General features: G+C 37.6%; 3 protein-coding genes and 1 pseudogene across 3 annotated transcripts; all 4 read right to left on the bottom strand.

Annotated features, from left to right (window-relative positions):
- Window positions 1-937: 937 nt before the first annotated feature.
- On the bottom strand, window positions 938-1885 carry LOC120433498 (annotated as a pseudogene).
- A 6851-nt stretch (window positions 1886-8736) lies between these two features.
- Window positions 8737-9672, bottom strand: LOC120433497 (olfactory receptor 6N2-like). Its single transcript, XM_039599776.1, has one exon. It carries the CDS (start codon window positions 9670-9672, stop codon window positions 8737-8739), a length of 936 nt encoding a protein of 311 aa, XP_039455710.1.
- Window positions 9673-16593: 6921 nt separating this feature from the next.
- LOC116316163 (olfactory receptor 6N2-like) lies at window positions 16594-17529 on the bottom strand. Its single transcript, XM_031734674.2, has one exon. It carries the CDS (start codon window positions 17527-17529, stop codon window positions 16594-16596), a length of 936 nt encoding a protein of 311 aa, XP_031590534.2.
- A 5079-nt stretch (window positions 17530-22608) lies between these two features.
- LOC120433496 (olfactory receptor 13C2-like) lies at window positions 22609-23556 on the bottom strand. Its single transcript, XM_039599775.1, has one exon. The coding sequence runs from the start codon at window positions 23554-23556 to the stop codon at window positions 22609-22611; it is 948 nt and encodes a 315-aa protein (XP_039455709.1).
- Window positions 23557-24656: the final 1100 nt, after the last annotated feature.

Here is a 24656-nt window from a genome sequence, read left to right as displayed (position 1 = left end):
TTAATATTTTTCATGAAATGGTAAAATATTGAACTTTCATTTCAAAACATTTGATATGTTTTTAATGTTCTATTGTGAATAAAAGATGGGTTTATGAGAGCAATTTTTTACTTTTTTTTTCATTCTTGTTTTTTTCACATCTTTTTTCATTTTCATGTTACACGGTGTCCCAATTTTTTTGTAATTTGGATTTTTCTACATACATCTGTTTGGTTAATAACTCACAATGACTGATAAAATGTGACAAGTGGTGAAGATGCAGGACCTTATGCAACAGTGACTTATCCACTTATTCCTTCAGTGGATAATCTATGTTCCACTTATAGCATACGGTAAATAAGAATCAGTAATAATGTAAAAATAAGGAAATACAAAAGTTTAAAAACATTAATCTGAAAATTGATTTATTACCTATTATTTTACCTATGGCAGAATGGATATGTTAAGACAACTGCATACATTTTTCATTAATTGCTTCTCCAAAAGCTCTTAGGTTGTGACTTACCAAAAGTCTATAGCTCTGAAACTGTAGGTATTGCATCCCATTTACATGAGCATTGTACTGAGTACAGCAACATACAATTTAAAAAATAAAAATAAAAAAAGAATTGTGTGAAATGGATTAAAACTAATGTCATTTATTTTGCTTAAATATGTTTTCTTTAAAAAGATTGATTACTCTGTTAGACTTGTAATTATTAGAAACTACAGAAAAACATGTTGAGGAGTAGTATATCTACAAAATAAAAGTAGAACATGTTTGTCCTATTATCAATATGGACTTGGATATGGACTATATCTACGGCAAATAATTGCAATAATTTATGAATAATTAAATGAGTAAAAATGACATTTTATGTTTTACTTTTGATTATGTTAAATGAAAAGTGTTTTCAGTAACTTTCGACAAACTGATTACATAATGAATTACGGCACATTAGCATTCATAGTTAATACACGTAATGATTCTGGCATGACAAAAGAATCTTTTTAGCTGTTTAGAAATTTCCTTCATTTTGAGCCCATAAATGAATGGATTAAACAATGGATGATAGAGCACTATTTGTAATGTCATTAGCAATCGAGCAATTTTTGGAAAATCTGATTCCACTCGAGCTATGCTTATATCATAGATACTTAGACAGGAAATACTGATTAAAACTAACAGGTGGGGTAAACAGGTCTCTGCAGCTTTCTTCCTAATTTCTTTACAACTTTGATATGAGATGATAAAAATGTTTGTATAAGTGAAAACTATGAAGAGCAGAGGAAGTATTGTAAGATCTATTAAAGCAACCACTCCAAATACAATAATTAATCTTGACCTTACACACTGAAGAGTGTAAACTGCATTATTACAAAATATTCCCTTTAAATTAAAGTTACACAGTGTTGCTTCAGCACTCCCTATTGCTTGGACTGCAACATGAAAAGCAGGTATAAGCCAAGATACAACCAGGAAAATGCTCACAGTGGTTTTGTTCATGATAGTTGGATATTCAAGAGGTTTACAAATAGCCACATATCTGTCATAGGCCATGGCTGCCAAGAGAAAGAACTCCGAACTGCCTAAAGTGTAAAACATAAAAAACTGAAAGAGACAGGCTGAATATGTTATGACTTGTTTTTCAGATAAAAAGTCAATCAGAAGTTTTGGGTAAATAGTTGTGCTGTAAAGGAGACAGTTCAGTAGCAAAGCTGCAATGAAAATGTACATAGGCTCATGAAGATTTTTATGAATCCAGATCACGCATTACGATGGTAGAATTACTGCAGATTATTATAATGTATAATGTAAAGATAATACAAAATAAACATATCTGTACTTGTTAACTTCAATGTATCCATCTAGAGTTACATAGGTGGTATTTAACTCCTCATCCATGAATTAAAAAGATAAAATCCTTTAACAATAAAACAGATATATAGCAGCATAACCAGTTTACATGAAGAAAAAAATCTAAATTGCACTAACATGCAACCTGTGTTGTCTGTATTATTCTTTTAAAGATATCTGAACTTCAAATGCAAGTACACTCTTTAATCAAATGCATATAGTGAATCATATGTATGTGGATTGAAGAAGAGTTTTATTGGTTTGCTTCATCGTTAAGGGAGCTGAACTGTGAAAGTCGCTACATCATGGATCGTCATCATCAGCCTCTTTTACTTGAGGCTTTAGTATTTACAACTAATGGATCATAGGTTGCCGCTAACAATGACAATGATCAGCCAACTTCTAATAATCTAGTATAAAATTTTTATAATGTAGCAAGATTTTATTGTTGAGTGTATCCTGGCTTTGGATAACCACAATACTAAATAATAATAATAAAACCTTAATTAATAAAGGACATCAAGCTTGTGCATTACAAATATCCAACTTGTCATAAGTTTTCTTTTTTAGATTTATAGTCTAAATGACCTAAAAAGGCTCTTGGTTGTATGTTCACAGAGTGAACAGTTGTTATGTGGTAAGTTCTTGGATCATCCTCATCCACAAAGGAACTCATTTACAACCACCAATGCAGATTATAGCAAGAACAGAATTTAAATAAACCCAGAGGCCTGAAATTACACCAGTGTTTTACTTTTTGATGTGCCAAGATAAACAATCTTATTATACACAATATGGAAAAGTGTTGTTTTTTTATGGCGTTTATCCTCTGTCTTCTTATGTGTTAGAAGTGAGGCTAGTCAAAGAGTCACAAACACTTACCTTGGGCCAATGTGATGTGGATGACAGTAAAAAGAGAATCACTGTGGAGAGCTTGTGCTTCTAGTGCTCCTAGTGTGATTCCCTGCAGTGGGAAGTAATAAAGTACAAATTAAGTTCTTTACTTGAGCATTTATTTTTCTGACAACTTGTATTTTCTACAGGATTATTACTTTTCATTTGAGACATGTGATGGAAGTTTTTATTTCCCAGCTCTAAACACCTTCAAACATCAAAGCAATTTTAGCTTAAACAGTAACACATGAAAGGCAGCCCTGTTGGTGTATTAGTCACCAGAGGTTATCGTAAAGAAATGAAAGAGGCAAAGTCATATCATTTATGCATTACTTACAGTGACATGGTCAGGGGTAATGTGGGCTGATGTTTATTGGTACAACACCTGAACTAGTCCAGATGTCCGTGAGCTGTGGTTGCGGTGCATGAACATCATCTAGCTAGTCCTAAAGAGGAGGAGCAAGCAAAAAAAGGAGTTTTTTTTTTTTTTAAATTAGCAGCTAATTTAAAATATAAAGTTTCTATCAGTTCAACAAATCTCAGCAAATACACAAACTGTTTGTGTTCAGTTAGTGCCTGGTCTAAGAGACAATTCTTCTTAGGGAATATGAAGATCTGACTCCTGTCAAGAGAGCTGAATCTTCACCTGCTGTCGTGCAGGCAGGAATGGGAGTTTACTTTGATGAACACAGCGGGCAGACCCCCGAAAGACAGCAAGTGTAGTGGTACGGACCAGGTACAAAGAGGAACAGAGAGATGGGGAAATGAGTGACATTTGTAGTCTCCATTATCACTGACGGCACTGGTGGCATTTCAATGATGTTGGAGACTACAAAACTAAGTGCAGTCAATAATAAACCTGCACAGATTACTACGAAGCTGGAGTAGACCTTCCCCTCGCTCCTCTAGCTGCCATCGACTGACCCTATAAAAGTATCCTGTTGTGAGCCAAGTACTTCTGCTTTAGCATCTACTATCTTGTGAAAAACTCCAAGTATACCACAGACTTCTGCAACTCAAACCAAAAGAAGCGCATTTGTTCTAAAACATATGACCACAGCCAAATAAATAAGTGTTGATGAGGAGCTGGCTAAGATGATAGATAGTGACATTTAAACATTTTGATTGTGAAATACAAAACATTTCAAACTTTTGTCAAGGCCTTAAACCCTATGTATATTCTCTCCAGTAGTAGAAAATGCATAAAACAAAAATAAAAAATGAAGTTAATACTGAAAGTATAACCATTCGGAAGCTGTGAGAGCCAGTTCTATTAAGGGAGCTGAGCCAAAAGAACCAAATCTTTAACAGAAGCTGGATTTCCTATTATTATTTGCTTCACTTGTTGGGCAAATGCTGCAAGGTAAGTAAGCAGGGCAATTCTGTAGTATAGTAGCAGTATAGAAACGAAAAATAGGCAGCATTGAACATGGGACAGCACCAGACTGTGACAGGGACAACGCCTACTGGCTGAAAAAGCTGACTGCACTCCACAAGTGTCTGGCAGCACACATGAAGCAGCTTCTAGTTGATGAGAGACACCCAGAATGGCTAACCGAAGGCCGGACAGTACTGATCCTCAAGGATCTCCAGAAGGGACCGTTCCAATCCAAATACCAACCAATAATCTGCCTCAGTACCACGTGGAAGGTCCTGTCAGGCATCATAAAGGCTAAGATGACTAGGCACATGCCTCAATACATGAGTAGGGCACAGAAAGGAATTGCAAGAATACCAGAGGTGCAAAACACTAGCTACTGGTAGACAGAGCAGTCACCCAAGACTGCAAGACTAGGCTGACCAACCTGTGCACTGTGTGGATTGATTACAAGAAGGCCTATGACTCGATGCCCCACTCCTGGATTCTGGAATGCCTAGAACTATACAAGATCAACAGATCCCTAATCATCTGGAATTCAATTGGGATGTGGCAGACAACACTAGAGGACAACTTCAAGCCAATAGCACAAGTAACCATCAAGTGCAGGATCTACCAAGGAGATGCTCTGTCCCCACTGCTTTTCTGCATAGGCCTGAACCCCCTCAGTAAAATCATTAACAAAACTGGTTACAGATACCGACTACAGAATGGAGCACTTGACAGCCACCTCCTCTACATGGATGACATCAAGCTGTATAACAAGATTGAACGAGACATCGATTCATTGATTCACACCACCAGGATGTACAGCAATGACACTGGAATATCGTTCAGACTGGAGAAGTGTAGTCAGATGATAACGAGAGAGGGAAGGTGAGACAATCCAGCACATAACAGCAGGGTGCAAGATGCTAGCAGGCAGGGCATACATGGCATGCTATCACCAAGTGGCTGGCATAGCATACAGAAATATCTGTTTTGAATATGGCGTGGAGGTGGTGGAGAATGACCGAGCTAAGATCCTGTGGGACTTCCAGATACAGACAGAAAAAATGGTGGTGGCTAACCAACCGGACATAGTGGTGGTAGACAAACCGATGAAGACAGCTGTAGTGATAGATGTAGCGGTTCGGAATGACAGCAACATCAGGAAGAAGGAACATGAGAAGCTGGAGAAGTACCAAGGGCTCAGAGAAGAGTTTGAGAAGATTTGTAGGGTGGATGTAACAGTGCTCCCAGTGGTAATTGGAGCGCTAGATGCGGTGACTCCTAAGGTAGGCGAGTGGCTCCAGTAGATCCCAGAAACAACATTCGAGATCTCTGTCCAGAAGAGCACAATCCTAGGAACAGCTAAGATACTCTGCAGGACCCTCAAGCTCCCAGGTCTCTGGTAGAGGACCCAAGCTTGAAGGATAGACCTCCCACAGGGGCGAGAGGGTCAAAAAAATGTGTGTACCAGAACTGCCTGAGGTTAAAAAAAGGTAAGGTAAGGTTACCCGAAACGGAAAAATAATGTACATTATACAAAAAGGCCTTTTTTAGGGAACACAAAATGGGTTAACAATTTAAAGCTGTTCTGCAGCAACGGCAGTTGATCAAGCCTTGAAAACTGGCGCTACTAATTTTTACAGGTGTTCCAACTTTTCTGGATTGCTTAGTACTAGTGCTGTCAGTGTTAATCTCGTTAAAATGACGTTAACGGCATAACCGCATTAACTCTGCAAATCTCTGTTAGCGAGTTAGCGCGGATTGCCCCGTGCGTGGGGCTGCACGGCGTCACATTAGCGCCATTACTGTTAAACAGTTACTGTTTATTTATTTGTTCCATTAAACACTTGTGTGAAAATCCCTGTTAAAATAAAAATGCTAATTTTAAATCAATTAGTTGTTTGCTTATAAATTTACTAAATGGCTATAAACAGAAAATGTGACTGTGACTCTTGGGCATTACCTTGAGGCAACAAATCAATTTCACGTGGGGGGGGGGTAATTTACGGATTTATATATAAAACAGTAGTCCCAACTCCCAAAAAGTAGGGTTTTCTCTGAAAAGCTAACATTCATGCCATAGTAATGGTATTATAACAAAGTGTAAGTGACTAAGAATGACAGCAACTGCATAGATTTTAACGGAATGGGTTTCCATGACCCAGCAGGTGCATCCAAGCAAGATCAGGCTCAGTGCAAAGAGTCAGACGCAGTAGTTTTGTACCTTGTGTGCTTTTTCTGTTGCTGCTGCATAGTACTTCTAACATTCCACAAGTTAATGTTGCTGTCACGCTATTCATAAAGCACTGACTTTCTTGAGTACGTCCACCTACAAGATAATGGTGAAAAGTCTTTCCTTAAAATAAGCCTCATTATTGTCTTTTTTGGGTTATTACCTGAAAACTGTCTACAAATAATATTGTATGACATTATATGACCAATGATGATCAAGATTGACTTGATTAATTAAACTTTCAGTACTTGTTTTAATGAGCCACATAGTGCCCATAATAATATCTGTTTACTTTGACTATGTTTCGTTGTTGTTGAAGGGTACTCTTTGAAGGGTATGCCTATTAATACCAAGCTGAAGTTTAATTGCTCTCTTGGGCCAAAGACATAATAACCTGTTGACCACCTTATCATTTTGACAGTTACATCTCTTAACTTAGCAACTAATTATGGCGGCAAATGAAGGAAACATTCTCTGGTCTTAAGACCCAAAGGTATACTGGATGTTTATTGTGATATAATACATTAGATCAGTTCCATGGGTCATAATAATGGGAGAACCTGCTCATTGTAGCGACTGAGTCATAATTAGCTGTTTAGAGACTGGCTGTAGTCCAGCCACTCCTATGAGGCTTGGCTTGTTGTCTTACACAGTCCAGGTGGCACAGATGTAAACTCACTAATGATACTCATTACAGAATCCTTATATCACCTGTGGGCTGTCAGTTTACTTTCTGTACCATCATACACGTGCATTTGCAACACACAATTGGAAAAGATTTTTTTTTTATTCTTCTAAGGCACACATGGTCTCACACACACACACACACACACACACATATTACGTTCCCATAATATGACTTTCTTGACTTCCTAAATGATACAGCTTTACAGCAGTGGTTAAGAATGCATCTTCAGCAACATTCTCTCACTCATTAGCTAATATGGTTTCAGCATGTTAATTACAAGCTCAGCAAAATTCTCTGTTCTGTGACTACCAAGAAAAGTCTGGCCAGCCTGCACAAATGCTATCCAAGCTGTGGATGTGGATTTTCACTTTTTCATGGATTTCAGGGCCAACAAAAATACGTTCCTTAATTTTGGCTTTGATATTTGAAAGACAAAACAATTTCTTAATTGCTGAAATTGCTGAATGTCTGCAAGAATGAGTTACGGAAATTCCAAAAGAATTTTCATTCAAAAAACACACCTTTCTTAAGTACTGTAAACTTGTAGCTGAAGGAAGTCATCTAGCAATTGGTCATGTGCTCAGCTATAGACTAGTACATGTAAACAAGCCACAATGTGAGTGTGTGTTATCGATCCAATACAAATACTACTATCATATCACTATAAATGAAAGGCTTTGAAATGTTCTGATGTTTGATAGGATTAATATAAAAATCTCATTTTTTTGCCCTGAGAAATGTATCATTTACTCAATATATACAGCTTACTTAGCTGCATATAATTATACAACTAAGTAACAGAATACTTCAACCATGCACTGGATTGTGATGAATATTCACATTTGAATCATTTATTGAGGACAACAATGCATAAAATCAATTATTGGAAACCAAATTTATAAGTGTTTCAATTTAAATACATTTCAGTTCAATTCGGTTGTACCAGAAATCACAACAACAGTCACAAGACGCTTTAGCCATGTCCAAATTCATAGGTTGCATCCTCCTGAGGACCCAGCTTTCGCGGCCTACGTGGGCCGGGTCCTTCGAAGGGTAGGCCGGAAGTGACCGACTGTGAAATTGTACAGTCTAGCCTTCAGTTATCTGTCACCAGCTGTCTCGGTGGAGTTTAATAAACTCAGTCGTCTGCTCCTTGCTATCTAAAATATAATTGGACACTGGCATAAATTCTTGATCATCTCACACTTCTGTTTATTCAGTTTTTCGTTTGACTTCAAAAGTGGATTCTGTTCATCTGGACGTAGCGTTTTAGGGAGAAACGTTTCATCACTCATCCAAGTAAGAAGTCACTTGGATCAGTAGCCCACGCATGTGCCTTCATCTTTGCCGCTATGATGCTTGACATGAGCTTCTATGTGGTACTGAAGCAGGTTATTTGCCTGTAGGTGGATGGGACCAGTCCATTCTGTTGCTACTATGATATTACTGGAATATTAAGTGGTTATTACTTTGGTAATTGCATAGAAAGTGCTGCCACAATTTGAATTTGAAAAAAAAAGGGGGGTTTTCCCTTTCATTGACATTGATATGTCAGTGACAATACTAAAAAGGGCGTTCTGCATCACTGAGAGACCGGTAGCATTTGATTTATTTTACTAAATTGTTTTTGTGCATTTACAAACAACAATAGTAAATAATCATCTCTGACAAAAAAAAGGAAAATGTTAAATGCAGGCAAATAAGCTGTTTAGTCATCAAATATTACCAGCAACAGTAACATGACAAAACAATATCTTGAGGCTTCTAAAAATTTCATTCATTTTGAGTCCATATATAATAGGATTTAAAAGAGGATGGAATAAAATTGACTGAAAAGTCAATATTAAGCGAAGAGTTTTTGATAAATCAGATTCCAGTCGAACTATAACTACATCAAAAACAATAAAACAGGAAAAGTTGATTAACACCAGCAAGTGGGGTAAACATGTCTTTACAGCTTTTTTCCTCACTTCTCTGCAACTTTGGTAAGATATTCTGACAATCCTGATGTATGTAAAAAGTATGAAAAGCATTGGTAGAAGGGCAATATTTATCAACATGACCACACCATATATCGATATTGCTACTGACTGCACACACTGAAGCTTATATCCTGAATTGTTACAAAAAATTCCTGTCAGAGTAAAGCTACAGAGTTTTACATTAGAATACAACACAACTGGCACTGCTGTCTCAAAAGCAGGTATAATCCAAGCTAAAACTAGAGAGACATATATAGTTATTCTATTCATAATAACTGCATATTGCAGGGGTTTGCATATAGACACATACCTGTCATATGCCATTGCTGCCAACAGTAAAAACTCTGACCCAGCTGAGGTGTAATATAAAAATCCTTGGAAAAGACAAAGTGGATACGATATAATTTGCTTTTCAGACAAAACATCAGATAAAAGCTTTGGATAGATAGTCATGCTGTAAAGAACAGAGTTGATTAACAAAGCTGCAATAAAAATATACATTGGCTCATGAAGGTTTTTGTGAGTCCAGATAAGGCACACTATAGTGGAATTAAAGCAGAGTATCAGAATATAAAGTGTGAATATAACCACAAAATAGAGATACCTGTATTTGTGCAATTCTGCAAACCCACCAAGAGTTAACAATGTTACATTTAATTCAACATCCATTGAATGAACAAAAATGTTATTGACCATGGAACTAGATTACATAAACTGTATTCATGAATAACAAATGAGAAGACAAGTGTTAGAGTATTGGAGTAATATATTTCTAACACTAAACTAAGAAGGTAAGTGACTGACTATGTGGCTTTGTTTTATCAGAAAACCTTCAATCCTCTGTGGGACTCATTAAGTTCTCCACTAACATGTAAACAACTTCAGGAATCTGACCAGTTGACATTTATAGTCCTATGCCCTTCATTGTGTTTGGCCACACATTTTTTAAATCTATGGGACTAGTAAAGGCTTAGTAGCATAGGCAAAAGGACGGTGTTGATGACAAAAGGCTAAAGAAACACCTTAAATAAGAAGGTCTGTTTTTTTCTTGTTTCCATATGTGAATGAGGATGATTAAAGTCTTATAGCTGTGGGTTGGACCTCTAACTCTATTCAACCTGGGAGTCTCCTCAAGCTGGGGTCTTCTACCAGAGACCTGGGAACTTAAGGGTACTATGCAGTATTTTAATGTTCCTAGGATTCCGCTCCTCTGGACAGAGATCTCGGATGCGTTTTCGCTATCTGGTCATTGCCTTGAGTGCTCTGATTATCACAGAAACAACTGTGGCTTTCAACCGCTACATCTTCTCATGTTCCTTTCTCAGTTTTTAGTCTCAAGCTTATGGTAAATGGTAAATGGCCTGTATTTGTATAGCGCTTTTACTAGTCCCTAAGGACCCCAAAGCGCTTTTACACATTCAGTCATTCACCCATTCACACACTGGTGATGGCAAGCTACATTGTAGCCACAGCCACCCTGGGCGCACTGACAGAGGCGAGGCTGCGGACACTGGCGCCACCGGGCCCTCTGACCACCACCAGTAGGCAACGGGTGAAGTGTCTTGCTCAAGGACACAACGACCGAGACTGTCGGAGCCGGGGCTCGAACCGGCAACCTTCCGATTACAAGACGAACTGCCAACTCTTGAGCCACGATCGCCCCACAAGCTTATCGTGTTTCTTCGTCCCGATGTTGTTATCACTTTGTATAGAGAAATCTATCACTACAGCTGTTCATGTATATTATGTCCGCCATCTGGTTATGGCGTTCCATGTATGCCCTGCCTACTAGCATCTTCCACCAAGCTGTTATGTGCTGAATTGTCTCAGGGGCATCTTTGCACAGTCTGCACATGGGGTCTCTCCTGGGTTGGTAGACCCTAGCCTCTATGGATCTTGTGCTCAGAGCTTGTTCCTGTGATGCCATGATTCATGCCTCTGTGCTGTCTCTCAGTCCGGCTTTGTCCAGCTACTGGTTGGATTCTTTTGAATGTTAGCCACTTCTTCTATCTGCTGGTGGTACATACCATGCAGGGCCTATCCTTCCATGATGGTTCTTCTCCTTGCTCCTCTTCTTTCTTGGGTTTCTGCCGCCTGAAGTACTCACTAAGGAATTAACAACCCTAGTCTGTAAGAAAGTCAGCAAAGAAGGAAGTAAAGCTATAAAACTCCACTGTATTATTCACCAACAAGTACTCTGTGCTAAACATTTGAAATATGACCATGTTATGAAACTGGTGATAAAGGCTATTAATTATATTCGCTCCAAAGCCCTGTGCCACTGCCAGTTTCAACAGATTCTACTCAACATCCAGGCTGAATACGGAGATGTTGTGTATTACAATGACATGAGATGGCTCACTCGGAGGTCTGCACTGCAGCGGTTCTACTCTCTTAGGGAGGAAATCGGACAATTCTTTTTTGAATTTCACCGTCATATCCCCTGATGCAAAATGTTCTGTTCTTATTTAAACAGCTGACTCTGAATTAAATCCAACATTAAAAATGTTTAAATTCAACAGGAAACATTTTCATAATATAACAGGTGAAATTCAAAATATACTGACAGCTCTCCAAGTAAGACTTCACTATTAAATAAAATAGTCTAGTTATGAAGTTGAACTTTAATCTCAGCCAAAACCGATTTACTCAGGAACAAATCAAACACAGAAATAAACCAAACATTGACATTTAGAAGTTCTCTAAGTGACTTATATCATGTTTAATCCAAGTAGCGAAAGACTGCAGGGGTTTAGGGGGTTGAAAACGATGTGCCTTGTCATGGTCCTGGGTCTTTTGACCCAGTGTTTTGAGTTTTTGTGCAGTTTTGATCATTCTGTATTATTTGGTTCCTAGGTTATTCTGTTCACTATGGTTTGTTAGATTTCCCCTTGTGTCTTTGCCCTCTGTCTCCCCCTGTGCATCTGTGTTTATTTAGTTGTGCGAGTCCTTGTCCCTTGTTTGAATCCTTGTGTTTTAGTCCATCATGTTTCCCCAGCCCGTCATGTCTGTGCTCTCCTTGTGTTACCTTACAACCTCTAGCCTGCCTCTCCTCCACTCACACATCATGTTTCCTGTTTTATTGTAAAGGTCCCATGTTTTCATGTTCATTCCGTTTAGTCTAGCTTCCCCTGTCTCGTTATGGTTGTTCGTATCAGCTGTGTGTGTCCTCACGTCCCTGTCATCCCTCTGTGTATTTAGGTCAGCGTCTCTCTCAGTTCTGTCCTCCCTCATGGCTGTGTGTCTCTCCCTGTGTTTCCCTGAGTAATTAGATTAGATTAGCATTAGAATTTCCCAGTTTAGTTTTGCATTTTGTCTTGTATGGCCTTTTCCCCATTCAGTAATAAAGCTGTATCTTGAGTTAAGTCCCGTTTTCCATGAGTTTGCGTTTGGGTCCTCTCCTCCCAGCACACAGATGTTTCACGACAGTCAAATGAGAAGCTTGGCTCCTAGTGGTCTGCAACACTGCAAAGTAAATACAGGTTCAGCATTACTGATACTGAGTACTGATTTTGATACTTTTAACTTATAAAGGCAGCTTATATGGCAGAGAGCCGTGTGTGTCTTGATTTATCAAATAAATCATCATCAATTTGAAAATTGGAGCACATTTTAATGACAATTAAATCACCTTCCACAAGAAATAGTTAACACAATACAACAGACCTGTCAGCTTGCCATATATTTAGGAACTGGGTTTCTTTAAGACTTGGAATGTAAATGTAAGTTTCCTTTTTTCTTTTGGTCAACTTCTGTTGATTATTGTGCTATATAAATAAAGTGAACTTGACAGTCAACACAAAAAGGTTATTATATTCAGATATTTTCATAATTCAAAATTGTGTAAACATGGGAATGACTGAGTAGATTACAATTCAATGGCCCATCTCGGTGGAACGGAACCAAAGCTATGAGAGGGATTAGAGCAGGACCCCCAGAGCCTAGATGCTGGTGGTGGAGATGAAGATTGCTTGAATGGAAAAGTGGGAGTGATAAAACTTATATTTAGCTGGCAGCACCTGGGAATGCACAGATATGAATATTCACCTATATCTTGTCGTGGAATTTTTAAAATAAAATGCAAACACTTGATGAGTGTCTTTGAAGTGAGTTTTATTCACGCTGCAGCAAGAGAGACCAATTCAGGAGACTGAATAGATTTGAATGTCTGAATGTAGTAAGTAAAAAAAGTTTATTTATATAGCACTACTCAAGAACAAAGTTCACAAGTGCTTTACAAAATAAAAGTAGGTAAACACCAGATTAAAATAGCGCGAAGAAATAAAACTAAATAAAAGAAAGCCAGCACAGGTGGGTCTTAAGTTTCATTTTAAAGATCAACAGTGTCCACAGATCTTAGTTCCACAGCTTTGGGGCCACAACCTCAAACGCACCGTCACTTTTGGTCTTTAACCTGGTCCTAGCCAACAAGCATTAATCAGTAGACCTCAGAGCCAACATGGTTTTCCATCCAGTTCTTTATAACAAGAATGCAGTCTTGAGGAATAGATCCATTGGCTACATTCTGGGGTTCGAAAGACATATACAACTGAATATCACCTCTATAACAATGATAGGATGTGTCTTTAAAGCTATTCAGGGTGTGCCTAAGTGGGAGCATGTATAGTGCAAATAGGATAGGTCTAAGAACCAAACCTTAGGGTACACCACAAGATAAGATAGCAAAGGAGGACACAAAATTGGCAAGCACAACCAAAAATTCCTATGAGAGAAAGGAAGAAAACCAGCCAAGAGTTGACCCAGAAATCCCCACCAAAACTCTCCTAATAAGTATACTATGATCAACTGTGTCAAAGACAGATCAGTACAAGGACTGAATATTCACCTATATCTTGTCGTGGAATTTTTTAAAATAAAATGCAAACACTTGATGAGTGTCTTTGAAGTGAGTTTTATTCACGCTGCAGCAAGAGAAGGAGTCCAGTCAGTCAAAGTCAAGCCAGAGTCTCTAAAGCAGAAGCAGAGCTGTGCTTCCCTTATACAGTCAGGCACACAGACACACAACTTTCATAACTTGTAGCACAACTTATCATTTCCATATAAGGTGTTGGTGGTTTATTCCTCAGTTCTTCCTTGGAACACACACAGCGTCTACTCCCTGAAAGCAGTAAAGCAGTAACAGTCATACCCAAAGAGGGATATGTTTTGCAGATTATCATGTCTTACTAGTGCTGTGATGAGTGTCTGTCCCACCATGCTTCAAATAAACATGTTATATATGTGTTATTGTCAGAACAGGTAATCAATACACTAAGGAAAAATACAGTTTCGTTACAATCTCTACACATTAAAATATCAAATGCTATGATGACTAATTGGGTTGTTATAATACTAGAATTTCAAACTCGATACATATTAACCAGGAAAATACTTGATACCATATTTGATATCATGGGGAAGATTCTGAACCCACCCTGCAACGACAGAAGTAATGGCAAAGATGTCATATCACGAAAAAAAAAGTTTTCATTTTCATCTACTTTTCCCAATTATATATTTATTATATAATAAATAAATAATCCTGAACTCTGCCTCCTGACATCTGACCCACGTTAAACTCATGGACTGAACATACACACACCCACAACCACTAGCACTTTATCACTATCACAATTATCCTAACTGCACTACTGTATAGTTCTGTGTAAATATCATTCTGTACATATGATAATTTTTAATCCTACAACTGTTTATAACCTGCATAGTTCACATTTCTGTATAACTGTATATCTCAGATTTCTGTATAGTTTTTATTTCATATTTATATCCTGTTCATAGCCTGTACATAGCTTGTACTCACTACAGCCTGTACATACTTATAGTTATAGAATATTCATAACATACTTCACACCGTGTACATTATAACATACAATAATAGACCCATTTCTGTAATATACTTACACATCCATATTATTGCTAATATATATTGTAATATATCTATATCACGGCTAAAGCACTTCTGGATGGATGCAAACTGCATTTCGTTGCCCTGTACCTGTGCATGTGCAATGACAATAAAGTTGAATTCTATTCTATTCTATTATATTCTATTATAGTTAGGCACACATGGTCTCACACACACACACACACACACATATTACGTTCCCATAATATGACTTTCTTGACTTCCTAAATGATACAGCTTTACAGCAGTGGTTAAGAATGCATCTTCAGCAACATTCTCTCACTCATTAGCTAATATGGTTTCAGCATGTTAATTACAAGCTCAGCAAAATTCTCTGTTCTGTGACTACCAAGAAAAGTCTGGCCAGCCTGCACAAATGCTATCCAAGCTGTGGATGTGGATTTTCACTTTTTCATGGATTTCAGGGCCAACAAAAATACGTTCCTTAATTTTGGCTTTGATATTTGAAAGACAAAACAATTTCTTAATTGCTGAAATTGCTGAATGTCTGCAAGAATGAGTTACGGGAAATTCCAAAAGAATTTTTCATTCAAAAAAACACACCTTTCTTAAGTACTGTAAACTTGTAGCTGAAGGAAGTCATCTAGCAATTGGTCATGTGCTCAGCTATAGACTAGTACATGTAAACAAGCCACAATGTGAGTGTGTGTTATCGATCCAATACAAATACTACTATCATATCACTATAAATGAAAGGCTTTGAAATGTTCTGATGTTTGATAGGATTAATATAAAAATCTCATTTTTTTGCCCTGAGAAATGTATCTTTTACTCAATATATACAGCTTACTTAGCTGCATATAATTATACAACTAAGTAACAGAATACTTCAACCATGCAAAATACATTTCAGTTCAATTCGGTTGTACCCCAAATCACAACAACAGTCACAAGACGCTTTAGCCATGTCCAAATTCATAGGTTGCATCCTCCTGAGGACCCAGCTTTCGCGGCCTCACGTGGGCGGGTCCTCAAGGGTAGGCGGAAGTGAGCGACTGTGAAATTGTACAGTCTAGCCTTCAGTTATCTGTCACCAGCTGTCTCGGTGGAGTTTAATAAACTCAGTCGTCTGCTCCTTGCTATCTAAAATATAATTGGACACTGGCATAAATTCTTGATCATCTCACACTTCTGTTTATTCAGTTTTCCGTTTGACTTCAAAAGTGGATTCTGTTCATCTGGACGTAGCGTTTTAGGGAGAAACGTTTCATCACTCATCCAAGTAAGAAGTCACTTGGATCAGTAGCCCACGCATGTGCCTTCATCTTTGCCGCTATGATGCTTGACATGAGCTTCTATGTGGTACTGAAGCAGGTTATTTGCCTGTAGGTGGATGGGACCAGTCCCTTCTGTTGCTACTATGATATTACTTGAATATTAAGTGGTTATTACTTTGGTAATCGCATAGAAAGTGCTGCCACAATTTGAATTTGAAAAAAAAGGGGTTTTTTTCCCTTTCATTGACATTGATATGTCAGTTACAATACTAAAAAGGGCGTTCTGCATCACTGAGAGACCGGTAGCATTTGATTTATTTTACTAAATTGTTTTTGTGCATTTACAAACAACAATAGTAAATAATCATCTCTGACAAAAAAAAAAAAAGGAAAATGTTAAATGCAGGCAAATAAGCTGTTTAGTCATCAAATATTACCAGCAACAGTAACATGACAAAACAATATCTTGAGGCTTTTAAAAATTTCATTCATTTTGAGTCCATATATAATAGGATTTAAAAGAGGATGGAATAAAATTGACTGAAAAGTCAATATTAAGCGAAGAGTTTTTGATAAATCAGATTCCAGTCGAACTATAACTACATCAAAAACAATAAAACAGGAAAAGTTGATTAACACCAGCAAGTGGGGTAAACATGTCTTTACAGCTTTTTTCCTCACTTCTCTGCAACTTTGGTAAGATATTCTGACAATCCTGATGTATGTAAAAAGTATGAAAAGCATTGGTAGAAGGGCAATATTTATCAACATGACCACACCATATATCGATATTGCTACTGAGGACACACACTGAAGCTTATACCCTGAATTGTTACAAAAAATTCCTGTCAGAGTAAAGCTACAGAGTTTTACATTAGAATACAACACAACTGACACTGCAATCTCAAAAGCAGGTATAATCCAAGCTAAAACTAGAGAGACATATATAGTTATTCTATTCATAATAACTGCATATTGCAGGGGTTTGCATATAGACACATACCTGTCATATGCCATTGCTGCCAACAGTAAAAACTCTGACCCAGCTGAGGTGTAATATAAAAATCCTTGGAAAAGACAAAGTGGATACGATATAATTTGTTTTTCAGACAAAACATCAGATAAAAGCTTTGGATAGATAGTCATGCTGTAAAGAACAGAGTTGATTAACAAAGCTGCAATAAAAATATACATTGGCTCATGAAGGTTTGTGTGAGTCCAGATAAGGCACACTATAGTGGAATTAAAGCAGAGTATCAGAATATAAAGTGTGAATGTAACCACAAAATAGAGATACCTGTATTTGTGCAATTCTGCAAACCCACCAAGAGTTAACAATGTTACATTTAATTCAACATCCATTGAATGAACAAAAATGTTATTGACCATGGAACTAGATTACATAAACTGTATTCATGAATAACAAATGAGAAGACAAGTGTTAGAGTATTGGAGTAATATATTTCTAACACTAAACTAAGAAGGTAAGTGACTGACTATGTGGCTTTGTTTTATCAGAAAACCTTCAATCCTCTGTGGGACTCATTAAGTTCTCCACTAACATGTAAACAACTTCAGGGAATCTGACCAGTTGACATTTATAGTCCTATGCCCTTCATTGTGTTTGGCCACACATTTTTTTAAATCTATGGGACTAGTAAAGGCTTAGTAGCATAGGCAAAAGGACGGTGTTGATGACAAAAGGCTAAAGAAACACCTTAAATAAGAAGGTCTGTTTTTTTCTTGTTTCCATATGTGAATGAGGATGATTAAAGTCTTATAGCTGTGGGTTGGACCTCTAACTCTATTCAACCTGCGAGTCCCTCAAGCTGGGGTCTTCTACCAGAGACCTGGGAACTTAAGGGTACTATGCAGTATTTTAATGTTCCTAGGATTCCGCTCCTCTGGACAGAGATCTCGGATGCGTTTCGCTATCTGGTCATTGCCTTGAGTGCTCTGATTATCACAGAAACAACTGTGGCTTTCAACCGCTACATCTTCTCATGTTCCATTCTCAGTTTTTTAGTCTCAAGCTTATGGTAAATGGTAAATGGCCTGTATTTGTATAGCGCTTTTACTAGTCCCTAAGGATCCCAAAGCGTTTTACACATTCAGTCATTCACCCATTCACACACTGGTGATGGCAAGCTACATTGTAGCCACAGCCACCCTGGGGCGCACTGACAGAGGTGAGGCTGCCGGACACTGGCGCCACCGGGCCCTCTGACCACCACCAGTAGGCAACGGGTGAAGTGTCTTGCTCAAGGACACAACGACCGAGACTGTCGGAGTCGGGGCTCGAACCGCAACCTTCCGATTACAAGACGAACTGCCAACTCTTGAGCCACGATCGCCCCACAAGCTTATCGTGTTTCTTTGTCCCGATGTTGTTATCACTTTGTATAGAGAAATCTATCACTACAGCTGTTCATGTATATTATGTCCGCCATCTGGTTATGGCGTTCCATGTATGCCCTGCCTACTAGCATCTTCCACCAAGCTGTTATGTGCTGAATTGTCTCAGGGGCATCTTTGCACAGTCTGCACATGGGGTCTCTCCTGGGTTGGTAGACCCTAGCCTCTATGGATCTTGTGCTCAGAGCTTGTTCCTGTGATGCCATGATTCATGCCTCTGTGCTGTCTCTCAGTCCGGCTTTGTCCAGCTACTGGTTGGATTCTTTTGAATGTTAGCCACTTCTTCTATCTGCTGGTGGTACATACCATGCAGGGCCTATCCTTCCATGATGGTTCTTCTCCTTGCTCCTCTTCTTTCTTGGGTTTCTGCCGCCTGAAGTACTCACTAAGGAATTAACAACCCTAGTCTGTAAGAAAGTCAGCAAAGAAGGAAGTAAAGCTATAAAACTCCACTGTATTATTCACCAACAAGTACACTGTGCTAAACATTTGAAATATGACCATGTTATGAAACTGGTGATAAAGGCTATTAATTATATTCGCTCCAAAGCCCTGTGCCACTGCCAGTTTCAACAGATTCTACTCAACATCCAGGCTGAATACGGAGATGTTGTGTATTACAATGACATGAGATGGCTCACTCGGAGGTCTGCACTGCAGCGGTTCTACTCTCTTAGGGAGGAAATCGGACAATTCTTTTTTTGAATTTCACCCGTCATATCCCCTGATGCAAAATGTTCTGTTCGTATTTAAACAGCTGACTCTGAATTAAATCCAACATTAAAAAATGTTTAAATTCAACAGGAAACATTTTCATAATATAACAGGTGAAATTCAAAATATACTGACAGCTCTCCAAGTAAGACTTCACTATTAAATAAAATAGTCTAGTTATGAAGTTGAACTTTAATCTCAGCCAAAACCGATTTACTCAGGAACAAATCAAACACAGAAATAAACCAAACATTGACATTTAGAAGTTCTCTAAGTGACTTATATCATGTTTAATCCAAGCAGCGAAAGACTGCAGGGGTTTAGGGGGTTGAAAACGATGTGCCTTGTCATGGTCCTGGGTCTTTTGACCCAGTGTTTTGAGTTTTTGTGCAGTTTTGATCATTCTGTATTATTTGGTTCCTAGGTTATTCTGTTCACTATGGTTTGTTAGATTTCCTTGTGTCTTTGCCCTCTGTCTCCCCTGTGCATCTGTGTTTATTTAGTTGTGCGAGTCCTTGTCCCTTGTTTGAATCCTTGTGTTTTAGTCCATCATGTTTCCCCAGCCCGTCATGTCTGTGCTCTCCCTTGTGTTACCTTACAACCTCTAGCCTGCCTCTCCTCCACTCACACATCATGTTTCCTGTTTTATTGTAAAGGTCCCATGTTTTCATGTTCATTCCGTTTAGTCTAGCTTCCCTGTCTCGTTATGGTTGTTCGTATCAGCTGTGTGTGTCCTCACGTCCCTGTCATCCCTCTGTGTATTTAGGTCAGCGTCTCTCTCAGTTCTGTCCTCCCTCATGGCTGTGTGTCTCTCCCTGTGTTTCCCTGAGTAATTAGATTAGATTAGCATTAGAATTTCCCAGTTTAGTTTTGCATTTTGTCTTGTATGGCCTTTTCCCCATTCAGTAATAAAGCTGTATCTTGAGTTAAGTCCCGTTTTCCGTGAGTTTTGCGTTTGGGTCCTCTCCTGCCAGCACACAGATGTTTCACGACAGTCAAATGAGAAGCTTGGCTCCTAGTGGTCTGCAACACTGCAAAGTAAATACAGGTTCAGCATTACTGATACTGAGTACTGATTTTGATACTTTTAACTTATAAAGGCAGCTTATATGGCAGAGAGCCGTGTGTGTCTTGATTTATCAAATAAATCATCATCAATTTGAAAATTCGGAGCACATTTTAATGACAATTAAATCACCTTCCACAAGAAATAGTTAACACAATACAACAGACCTGTCAGCTTGCCATATATTTAGGAACTGGGTTTCTTTAAGACTTGGAATGTAAATGTAAGTTTCCTTTTTTCTTTTGGTCAACTTCTGTTGATTATTGTGCTATATAAATAAAGTGAACTTGACAGTCAACACAAAAAGGTTATTATATTCAGATATTTTTCATAATTCAAAATTGTGTAAACATGGGAATGACTGAGTAGATTACAATTCAATGGCCCATCTCGGTGGAACGGAACCAAAGCTATGAGAGGGATTAGAGCAGGACCCCCCAGAGCCTAGATGCTGGTGGTGGAGATGAAGATTGCTTGAATGGAAAAGTGGGAGTGATAAAACTTAGATTTAGCTGGCAGCACCTGGGAATGCACAGATATGAATATTCACCTATATCTTGTCGTGGAATTTTTTAAAATAAAATGCAAACACTTGATGAGTGTCTTTGAAGTGAGTTTTATTCACGCTGCAGCAAGAGAAGGAGTCCAGTCAGTCAAAGTCAAGCCAGAGTCTCTAAAGCAGAAGCAGAGCTGTGCTTCCCTTATACAGTCAGGCACACAGACACACAACTTTCATAACTTGTAGCACAACTTATCATTTCCATATAAGGTGTTGGTGGTTTATTCCTCAGTTCTTCCTTGGAACACACACAGCGTCTACTCCCTGAAAGCAGTAAAGCAGTAACAGTCATACCCAAAGAGGGATATGTTTTGCAGATTATCATGTCTTACTAGTGCTGTGATGAGTGTCTGTCCCACCATGCTTCAAATAAACATGTTATATATGTGTTATTGTCAGAACAGGTAATCAATACACTAAGGAAAAATACAGTTTCGTTACAATCTCTACACATTAAAATATCAAATGCTATGATGACTAATTGGGTTGTTATAATACTAGAATTTCAAACTCGATACATATTAACCAGGAAAATACTTGATACCATATTTGATATCATGGGGAAGATTCTGAACCCACCCTGCAACGACAGAAGTAATGGCAAAGATGTCATATCACGAAAAAAAGTTTTAATTTTCATCTACTTTTCCCAATTATATATTTATTATAGTTAGATCTGACAAAAGAAGAACTTAAGATTAAGTTTAGAAGTTTCATTTGTTTTACAAATTATTTATATAATTTAATTACAGATTGTGAAGGTAGATTTTAGAACCTATCTGTTGTAAAGGTGTTAATATTTTTCATGAAATGGTAAAATATTGAACTTTCATTTCAAAACATTTGACATGTTTTTGATGTTCTATTGTTAATAATATTGTGGGTTTATGAGATGAGGTAAATTTTTACATTTCTTTTTTTTCATTTCTACATACATCTGTTTGGTTAATAACTCACACTGACCGATAAAATGTGACAAGTGGTGAAGATGCACGTCCTTGGACAACAGTTACAAAGTGTTACCACTTATTCCTTTAGTGGAGAATCTATGTTTCACTATGTTCCAATTATAGCATATTGTAAAAAAGAATCAGCAATAATGTAAAAATGAAGAAATACAAAAGTTTAAAAACATTAATCTGAAAATGGATTTAATTACCTATCATTTTACCTATGGCAGAATGGATATGTTTATGTTAAGACAAATGCATACATTTTTCATTAATTGCTTCTCCAAAAGCTCTTATGTTGTAACTTACCAAAACTCTTTAGCTCTGAAACTGTAGGTATTACATCCTGTTTAGATGAGCATTGTACTGAGCACAGCAACATACAACTAAAGAAAATAAAAAAAGAATTGTGGGAAATGGATTAAAACTAATGTCATTTATTTTGCTTAAATATGTTTTCTTTAAAAAGATTGATTACTCTGATAGACTTGTAATTATTAGAAACTACAGAAAAACATGTTGAGGAGTAGTATATCTACAAAATAAACTTTGAACATGTTTGTCCTATTATCAATATGGACTTGGATATGGACTATATCTACAGCAAATAATTGCAATAATTTATGAATAATTAAATGACTAAAAATGACATTTTTATGTTTTACTTTTTGATTATGTTAAATGAAAAGTGTTTTCAGTAACTTCGACAAACTGATTACATAATGAATTACGGCACATTAGCATTCATAGTTAATACACGTAATGATTCTGGCATGACAAAAGAATCTTTTTAGCTGTTTAGAAATTTCCTTCATTTTGAGCCCATAAATGAATGGATTAAACAATGGATGATAGAGCACTATTTGTAATGTCATCAGGAATCGAGCAATTTTTGGAAAATCTGATTCCACTCGAGCTATGCTTACATCATAGATACTTAGACAGGAAATACTGATTAAAACTAACAGGTGGGGTAAACAGGTCTCTGCAGCTTTCTTCCTAATTTCTTTACAACTTTGATATGAAATGATAAAAATGTTTGTATAAGTGAAAACTATGAAGAGCAGAGGAAGTATTATAAGATCTATTAAAGTAACAACTCCAAATACAATAATTAATCTTGACCTTACACACTGAAGAGTGTAAACTGCATTATTACAAAATATTCCCTTTAAGTTAAAGTTACACAGTGTTGCTTCAGCACTCGCTATTGCTTGGACTGCAATATGAAAAGCAGGTATAAGCCAAGATACAACCAGGAAAATGCTCACAGTGGTTTTGTTCATGATAGTTGGATATTCAAGAGGTTTACAAATAGCCACATATCTGTCATAGGCCATGGCTGCCAAGAGAAACAACTCTGAACTGCCTAAAGTGTAAAATATAAAAAACTGAAAGAGACAGGCTGAATATGTTATGACTTGTTTTTCAGATAAAAAGTCAATCAGAAGTTTTGGGTAAACAGATGTGATGCAAAGGAGACAGTTCAGTAGCAAAGCTGCAATGAAAATGTACATAGGCTCATGAAGATTTTTATGAATCCAGATCACGTACACGATGGTAGAATTACTGCAGATTATTATAATGTATAATGTAAAGATAATACAAAAATAAACATATCTGTACTTGTTAACTTCAATGTATCCATCTAGAGTTACATAGGTGGTATTTAACTCCTCATCCATGAAATAAAAAAGATAAAAATGCTACAAAAAAGATATATAGCAGCATAACCAGTTTACATGAAGAAATAGAATCAAAATTGCACTAAAACTGTGTTGTCTGTATTATTCTTTTGAAGATATCAGAACTTAAATACAAGTACACTCATCAATCAAATGCATTTAGTGAATCATATGTATGTAGATTGAAGAAGAGTTTTATTGGTTTGCTTCATCCTTGAGGGAGCTGAACTGTGAAAGTCGGTTACATCATTGTTCAGCCTCTTTTACTTGAGGCTTTAGTAGTTACAACTAATGGATCATAAGTTGCAGCTAACAATGACAATGATCAGCCAACTTCTAATAATCTAGTATAGAATTTTAATAATGTAGCAAGATTTTATTGTTGAATGTATCCTGGCTTTTGTGCACTTGGGTTCATATCTTCTTTTATCAGGAGTTTTTATTTGGTTTCCATTTCAGGTGCAGTGGTCTTATGCCTTGTGTACATTTTCAGTGTAAAAAAAACTTGGATAACTAACATACTATATAATAACAATGATAAAAATAATAATTAAAAAAACTTTAACAAAACCAAGGACATCAAGCTTGTGCATTACAAATGTCCAACTTTTCATAAGTTGTTTTATTTATACCCTATAAATAAAGCCTATATATAGCATACATGGAAAAAATTCCCCCGCTCGCCCCTGCGCGCGGTCTATCCTACAAGCTCGGGTCCTCTACCAGAGGCCTGGGAGTTTGAGGGTCCTGCGCAGCATCTTAGCTGTTCCTAGGACTGCGCTCTTCTGGACAGAGATCTCCGATGTTGTTGGGAGTCACCGCACCTAGTGCTCCGATTACCACTGGGACCACTGTTAACTTCATCCTCCACATCCTCTCGAGCTCTTCTCTGAGCCCTTGGTATTTCTCGAGCTTCTCGTGTTCCGTCTTCCTGATGTTGCTGTCATTGGGAACCGCTACATCTATCACTACGGCCGTCTTCTTCTGTTTGTCTACCACCACTATGTCCGGTTGGTTAGCCACCACCATTTTGTCCGTCTGTATCTGGAAGTCCCACAGGATATTAGCTTGGTCATTCTCCACCACCCCTAGGGGGCATC

This window comes from Oreochromis aureus, linkage group 16, assembly GCF_013358895.1.
Source record: "Oreochromis aureus strain Israel breed Guangdong linkage group 16, ZZ_aureus, whole genome shotgun sequence".
Lineage (NCBI taxonomy): Eukaryota > Metazoa > Chordata > Actinopteri > Cichliformes > Cichlidae > Oreochromis > Oreochromis aureus.
This window is presented reverse-complemented; position numbering and strand designations above follow the sequence as displayed.